This window comes from Schistocerca piceifrons, chromosome 5, assembly GCF_021461385.2.
Source record: "Schistocerca piceifrons isolate TAMUIC-IGC-003096 chromosome 5, iqSchPice1.1, whole genome shotgun sequence".
NCBI lineage: Eukaryota > Metazoa > Arthropoda > Insecta > Orthoptera > Acrididae > Schistocerca > Schistocerca piceifrons.
In genome coordinates this window covers 312,632,177-312,640,901 of record NC_060142.1, presented here as the reverse complement: position 1 = coordinate 312,640,901, position 8,725 = coordinate 312,632,177, and the positions used below count along the sequence as shown (strand labels likewise).

Sequence of the window (8,725 nt, the reverse complement as noted above, 5' to 3'; positions counted from 1 at the left end):
TGTAAGGAAACATATAATAATTTAATAAAAAGCAAATGTGAGTCAGATACAGTTCATATAAGGTATTTAAATAAAATGTGGCAAAGGATAATTTGAGTGTTACTGAGAACAACAATGCAAGTTTTGGATATTAAATTTTTAGTAAATACATATTTATTATTTGCCAAAACTCACAGATTAACATTAACAACCTTGGCATTAGTGGAAAACTGTTAAGATGTTTTAAACAACTGCTTCATTAAAGCCATTGCTCTTAGAATCCTTGATGAAAGTTAAGTTTTTCAATAAAGGAATCAAAATTCTTTATGGGGTTCTCTCACACTGAACAAAGCGCAAGTGTTCTGTCCATGTGAAGTAAGATAATTTTAAAAAATCTGCTAAATGATTTGTTCACTTAAAAAATTGCTCGCTTTTCAGGAATTTTGTTTTAGGAAACGTTTATTTTACTTGGATAGCAAGCTGTTTCAGTTGGTATGTAATATGATAGTAAAAACATGTTGAATTTGTGAATTTCTTCTTCCATGCATTACACATGTTGATGACTGTGTTCCATCTTATATTCCTTCTTAGCTGAGAAAGTGTTCTGTAACATAAAACTATTCAGGGTTTATCTGAATATTATGTCCTCATAAACTGAATGTATCTTAATATGAGAAATAACTATAAATTTTGCTGAGTGATAAGCTGTGGGAGCTGTTGTCCTGGAAAGCTGCTAGTAATACATTGTAAATGTTATTACAACACGTAAATATCGTAATGACAGGTCCAGTCTATCACTGCAGAATTTACAGTATTTCTTTAAACCAAATATTTCAGTTTTGAATTATACTAGCACTATGAACATTTCCTATTGTTCTTTTCTTTCTTTGCAAAATAATAATGTTAGCATCTTCTTTGCATTAAATATCACTAAAATGTCAGACTGTTGCACATAGTATTTGCCACACAGTATATTGGGGCACGGTTCATTGACAGAACAGGTATTCTGTTATTATAATATTTAATATAATTGCTTTATTTTGTGTTATAAAAATAAGCATCAATAAAACACTGTAAGATAACATTGTGTACCCTCTGATTTCATGCCACTCATTCATATGTCTTTTTACCTGTGTTAAGATGCAGTGCTCATGACTTATAACACTCAGTTGTGTTTATATTAATCCAGAAACATTTGTGTGTGTGAGAAATAAATACTGCATTAACTGGAACAGCTTAATTCATTGATGTATAATAATGAAACGAACTGCTGAAGTAGCAACAAAATTGGATTAAATGTAAGCTGCTCACAGGAAGAACATATAATTCTACATTATTGCATCCAGAATCTAACATTTTTCTCCTCTTCTTCTTTTAGAAAAACTGGAAGTTGTTAAAAACTGATTTAGCAGAAGTAGAAATCACCATTATAGACATAAGGTATATCAACAGAACCAGTGTTTATCAAGAAACAATCAAACAGAAGAATTTGGTAAGCATAATAATAATGATAAAACTATCACTGGAAAATATTACCAATTTGACAGGATGCAGAAGAGGAATAAACATTACCTGTTACGATATAGTGTAAATGCCACATGCTTTTCAAAAAGAAGCCAGCACCAAGCATTTAGCATCTGTAGATTTTCATTTTAATGAGGGCCTTCAGTACTTTCCCAGTTATGAAAACATACCCAATGATTCATAGACAAAGAAATTGGGCAGTGTAATCATTTTGTTGCAATACATAAATTTCTTTGAACCTCACCCTAAATAATCCTATCAGGGCTTTCTAATGATGAGAGAAATTCTTTTGAAGACAATATACAAAATGTGAAATTTTATACAGGATGAATCTGCATAAAAATATACAATAAAATTTTAAAAGTAATACAAAATTTTGATACTAAGAGAATTATCCACAACAGAAACTGTATGAAACTTACAGAAGATTTTTTACGTACATTTTTGGCAGTAAGTGGACATTATTCTTCAAACATGTAATCTGTCACCAAAACTTCCATTTTGCTTTGTACTGGTGAATTTCATTTTGCAGTATTCCATATGGTTTCACTGCAGATATGAAGCACCTACAACTCCTAACATGGTGTTGTCTACATAATCTAATGTGCACTCAAAGTAATACGAAAGTAAAATGACTTGCGAATGACCTTCTACTATTCTTCCACAGCCACTGTCATTGTCAAATCACAGGGCACAACTTTGATTGGTGTATGTAACAACATGTTCTTTTATACTGTAGAGGGCTATTTACACTCTTTCCATTAATATATGTACAAAGATATAATGACATATCTTGATGTATAGAAGGCGATTTACATTGTGTAAGCATCCTCCACTTTAATTTTGAAGATAATATTCTAATTCCTTTTTGTAATAGGATGTAATTTGAGCACTCATTATTCCTTATTCAAAGGAAACATTTATGATTTCCATGTCATTGTTCCACTTTTCCAAAACACTCCCCTCTTCTTTTGATTATAAAAGAATGTTCTTAAACTAGGACCAAAACAACCATTAGGCCTATCATCTTACTAGCCACTCATCAACTCTAGGTTGCCACTTAATAACAACAAGTTCAACTGTACTCAGTTTGAATGGGTCATTCATTATGAGTTCATTTATTATCATATAGCATTTTATCTAATGAATTGTATCTTGATTTGGTGGTTGTAGTTTGAATAGTTTACCATCACTATTAAGTAACAGAGTATCACTATATAGCTCATAGAGCATGCAGACTTCTTTCAACTGTTTACGATGTTCATTCACAGGAACATCTGTTGTACACTGCACTCAAAATAACTGACTGTCCTAATTTTGAGAACAGTCACAAAATAATAATTAGAAGGAAAATGAACTCTCTTGGAAGTCACTCATTTTCCTCGATAAATCTCAATTATTCTGTCCTGGTCCACATATTCAAATATATGTGGAGCATCCATCAGAATACCAATTGTACCTGCCGTGGTCACCAAGAAAAAGATATAAAGTTGCAGCCTATCGATGACCATTGCTACGTACTTCCAGTCCTCCCGGATCTGAAAAACAAAGAAAGAAAGAAAAAAGACTCAAGATCATTTCACAATGAAAAGTTGAGTGAAAAATTATATTGGCCAAGTAAATGGAACATTATATTTCAAGTTCAGAATATGTACATCAATCAGTCATTAATAATCTGTTTATTGCAGATCTAGATTTCAACCAGTGTGTTACTATCATTGGTGTGGTAAAATGCAAATCAGATCATAATTACAACTTACCTATACATGTAGCCCCCACTAGACTATCATGTCAGTATTTCATTTCTCACTGATTGTGATCTGAAATACTGACATGGATAGTCCATTAGGGGCTCTTTGTAAAGGCAAACAATAATAATGATGTGACTTTCATGTAACTGCACAAATGATATCCTACACAGTAGCTGCAACTGTATCTGCAATAAACAGGTTGCAAGTGACTGATTGCCAAACATTTTCTCAGCTTTAAATAAACGCAGTTGCTGAGCACATCCATTCCATATGGAATTGGACCTGACATTATATTTCTTTGTTGGTGAGGTTAAACATCCTATTTTCATCCTCTGATGAGACAAACAGATGGCACCTGCCAAGTTAATCAGTTTTGACACTTATCACATTTTACATTCATATCAGACATAGATTAAACAAATGCAAATCCCAAATTGGTATGAAATACAACGTTAAACAACTGAATGGTACATGATGATAAAGACCCTCACTGACAACAATTCCTGCCTTGGGCAAATTAGTCAACAGTTACGATGAGAAGGATTCTGGAGAAAAGCTAATTGAAAGAAGGGAAAACAATAAGTGATTACAAAATTAGATATTCTTGCAGTACAAATTTCTGTGGATTCTAAAATTTAAAATAAATAAATAAATAAATAAATAAATAAATATATATATATATATATATAATAGAGGGAAACATTCCACGTGGGAAAAATATATCTAAAAAGAAAGATGATGAAACTTACCAAACAAAAGCGCTGGCAGGTCGATAGACACACAAACAAACACAAACATACACACAAAATTCTAGCTTTCGCAACCAATGGTTGCCTCGTCAGGAAAGAGGGAAGGAGAAGGAAAGACAAAAGGATATGGGTTTTAAGGGAGAGGGTAAGGAGTCATTCCAATCCCGGGAGCGGAAAGACTTACCTTAGGGGGAAAAAAGGACAGGTATACACTCGCACACACACACATATCCATCCACACATACACAGACACAAGCAGACATTTGTAAAGGCAAAGAGTTTGGGCAGAGATTTCAGTCGGGGCAGATGTACAGAGGCAAAGATGAAGTTGAAAGACAGGTGAGGTATGAGCGGCGGCAAATTGAAATTAGCAATTAGCGGAGATTGAGGCCTGGCGGATAGCGAGAAGAAAGGATATGCTGAAGGGCAAGTTCCCATCTCCGGAGTTCTGACAGGTTGGTGTTAGTGGGAAGTATCCAGATAACCCGGACGGTGTAACACTGTGCCAAGATGTGCTGGCCGTGCACCAAGGCATGTTTAGCCACAGGGTGATCCTCATTACCAACAAACACTGTCTGCCTGTGTCCATTCATGCGAATGGACAGTTTGTTGCTGGTCATTCCCACATAGAACGCTTCACAGTGTAGGCAGGTCAGTTGGTAAATCACGTGGGTGCTTTCACACGTAGCTCTGCCTTTGATCGTGTACACCTTCCGGGTTACAGGACTGGAATAGGTGGTGGTGGGAGGGTGCATGGGACAGGTTTTACACCGGGGGCGGTTACAGGGGTAGGAGCCAGAGGGTAGGGAAGGTGGTTTGGGGATTTCATAGGGATGAACTAAGAGGTTGCGAAGGTTAGGTGGACGGCGGAAAGACACTCTTGGTGGAGTGGGGAGGATTTCATGAAGGATGGATCTCATTTCAGGGCAGGATTTGAGGTAGTCGTATCCCTGCTGGAGAGCCACATTCAGAATCTGATCCAGTCCCGGAAAGTATCCCGTCACAAGTGGGGCACTTTTGGGGTTCTTCTGTGGAAGGTTCCGGGTTTGAGGAGATGAGGATGTGGCTCTGGTTATTTGCTTCTGTACCAGGTCGGGAGGGTAGTTACGGGATGCAAAAGCTGTTTTCAGGTTGTTGGTGTAATGGTTCAAGGATTCCGGACTGGAGCAGATTCGTTTGCCACGAAGACCAAGGCTGTAGGGAATTGAACCATGCCTGGAACAGTTCCGTCCTCCGTCACAGCGGGACCCACCTCCTCTTCCTCAAAATCACCCTCTCCTAACCTTCCAGGAATTTCTGACTTCCAGCCTTGCCTCTCAATCCTTCTTAAAAAACCTTAATCCTACTCCCAACATCACCACTGCTGAAGCCCAGGCTATCCGTGATCTGAAGGCTGACCGATCCATCGTCATTCTTCCGGCGGACAAGGGTTGCACAACTGTGGTACTTGATCGTCGTGAGTATGTGGCTGAGGGACTGCGTCAGCTTTCAGACAACACTACTTACAAAGTTTGCCAAGGCAATCCCATTCCTGATGTCCAGGCGGAGCTTCAAGGAATCCTCAGAACCTTAGGCCCCCTACAAAAACTTTCACCCGACTCCATCAACCTCCTGACCCCACCAACACCCCGCACCCCTACCTTCTACCTTCTTCCCAAAATTCACAAACCCAATCATCCCGGCCGTCCCATTGTAGCTGGTTACCAAGCCCCCACCGAACGTATCTCTGCCTACGTAGATCAACACCTTCAACCCATTACATGCAGTCTCCCATCCTTCATCAAAGACACCAACCACTTTCTCAAACGCCTGGAATCCCTACCCAGTCTGTTACCCCCGGAAACCATCCTTGTAACCATTGATGCCACTTCCTTATACACAAATATTCCGCATGTCCAGGGCCTCGCTGCGATGGAGCACTTCCTTTCACGCCGATCACCTGCCGCCCTACCTAAAACCTCTTTCCTCATTACCTTAGCCAGCTTCATCCTGACCCACAACTTCTTTACTTTTGAAGGCCAGACATACCAACAATTAAAGGGAACAGCCATGGGTACCAGGATGGCCCCCTCGTATGCCAACCTATTCATGGGTCGCTTAGAGGAAGCCTTCCTGGTTACCCAGGCCTGCCAACCCGAAGTTTGGTACAGATTTATTGATGACATTTTCGTGATCTGGACTCACAGTGAAGAAGAACTCCAGAATTTCCTCTCCAATCTTAACTCCTTTGGTTCCATCAGATTCACCTGGTCCTACTCCAAATCCCATGCCACTTTCCTTGACGTTGACCTCCACCTGTCCAATGGCCAGCTTCACACGTCCGTCCACATTAAACCCACCAACAAGCAACAGTACTTCCATTATGACAGCTGCCACCCATTCCACATCAAACGGTCCCTTCCCTACAGCCTTGGTCTTCGTGGCAAACAAATCTGCTCCAGTCCGGAATCCTTGAACCATTACACCAACAACCTGAAAACAGCTTTTGCATCCCGTAACTACCCTCCCGACCTGGTACAGAAGCAATTAACCAGAGCCACATCCTCATCTCCTCAAACCCGGAACCTTCCACAGAAGAACCCCAAAAGTGCCCCACTTGTGACGGGATACTTTCCGGGACTGGATCAGATTCTGAATGTGGCTCTCCAGCAGGGATACGACTACCTCAAATCCTGCCCTGAAATGAGATCCATCCTTCATGAAATCCTCCCCACTCCACCAAGAGTGTCTTTCCGCCGTCCACCTAACCTTCGCAACCTCTTAGTTCATCCCTATGAAATCCCCAAACCACCTTCCCTACCCTCTGGCTCCTACCCCTGTAACCGCCCCCGGTGTAAAACCTGTCCCATGCACCCTCCCACCACCACCTATTCCAGTCCTGTAACCCGGAAGGTGTACACGATCAAAGGCAGAGCCACGTGTGAAAGCACCCACGTGATTTACCAACTGACCTGCCTACACTGTGAAGCGTTCTATGTGGGAATGACCAGCAACAAACTGTCCATTCGCATGAATGGACACAGGCAGACAGTGTTTGTTGGTAATGAGGATCACCCTGTGGCTAAACATGCCTTGGTGCACGGCCAGCACATCTTGGCACAGTGTTACACCGTCCGGGTTATCTGGATACTTCCCACTAACACCAACCTGTCAGAACTCCGGAGATGGGAACTTGCCCTTCAGCATATCCTTTCTTCTCGCTATCCGCCAGGCCTCAATCTCCGCTAATTTCTAATTTCAATTTGCCGCCGCTCATACCTCACCTGTCTTTCAACTTCATCTTTGCCTCTGTACATCTGCCCCGACTGACATCTCTGCCCAAACTCTTTGCCTTTACAAATGTCTGCTTGTGTCTGTGTATGTGTGGATGGATATGTGTGTGTGTGCGAGTGTATACCTGTCCTTTTTTCCCCCTAAGGTAAGTCTTTCCGCTCCCGGGATTGGAATGACTCCTTACCCTCTCCCTTAAAACCCATATCCTTTTGTCTTTCCTTCTCCTTCCCTCTTTCCTGACGAGGCAACCATTGGTTGCGAAAGCTAGAATTTTGTGTGTATGTTTGTGTGTCTATCGACCTGCCAGCGCTTTTGTTTGGTAAGTTTCATCATCTTTCTTTTTAGATATATATATATATATATATATATATATATATATATAATGGATATATAATGAATATATATATGAATATAATAGAGGGAAACATTCCACGTGGGAAAAATACAAATGTCTGCTTGTGTCTGTGTATGTGTGGATGGATATGTGTGTGTGTGCAAGTGTATACCTGTCCTTTTTTCCCCCTAAGGTAAGTCTTTCCGCTCCCGGGATTGGAATGACTCCTTACCCTCTCCCTTAAAACCCATATCCTTTTGTCTTTCCTTCTCCTTCCCTCTTTCCTGACGAGGCAACCATTGGTTGCGAAAGCTAGAATTTTGTGTGTATGTTTGTGTTTGTTTGTGTGTCTATCGACCTGCCAGTGCTTTTGTTTGGTAAGTTTCATCATCTTTCTTTTTTTTTTTATATATATATATATATATATATATATATATATATATATATATATATATATATATATATATATATATATATATATATATATATATATATATATATATATATATATGTTCACTTAGGGAAAGGAATCTACTGTTAAGAATTATGACAAACTCCACAACATAAGAAACAATAACAACTATAATAAAAAATAGGGTAACATAGAGCTCAGAAAATATTTTTAATCCTTAGAAAAATATTATGCCACAGCAGCAGTTTTTGAAGTGTGTGGAGCACACTGTATGCAAAACGAACAATAAAGTTTGAAGGCAACAGTTCAGCATTTGTTTCTTTCTTTGCTCTCCAGTTTAGTCAGTAGTTACTGTCAAAGTATTCTGCTTGTAGGAATGAACTTGGAACCACTTGTGGCAATAACAAGCAACGGCATGTGAATGTCAAAAGAGCCAGTGTGATGTATCCAGAGAAAGTACAGTATTTCCAAAGTTGCTACCTTCATTTGCTTGGTTGACAAATTAAAATTTCTGTGAATTTTGTGATCTACAGATTTTATTTTGATAAAGTAACTCTACAAAATCCTTACAGTGTGGTTGTTATACATGTGAATTATTTAGTTTCTTGTTTGTCTGTCTTGTCATTTGTAATCTGCAGAAAAGTAGTGGTAGCTCCACAAATACTGGGTTGCATGGAAAATGACACATAACATTTTATTTTGT

The 8,725-nt window shown here is 39.3% G+C and overlaps 1 protein-coding gene across 1 annotated transcript in view; it reads right to left on the bottom strand.

The window, feature by feature from the left end:
- Positions 1 to 1,392: 1,392 nt before the first annotated feature.
- The window catches only part of LOC124798447 (acetylcholine receptor subunit beta-like 1), an 873,603-nt gene continuing 866,270 nt past the window's right edge, over positions 1,393 to 8,725 (bottom strand). The window contains exon 7 of the mRNA XM_047261865.1: positions 1,393 to 3,041. Within this exon, the coding sequence (XP_047117821.1) occupies positions 2,877 to 3,041 (165 nt within the window). The 3' untranslated portion in view covers positions 1,393 to 2,876. The remainder of the gene's footprint in view (positions 3,042 to 8,725) is intronic.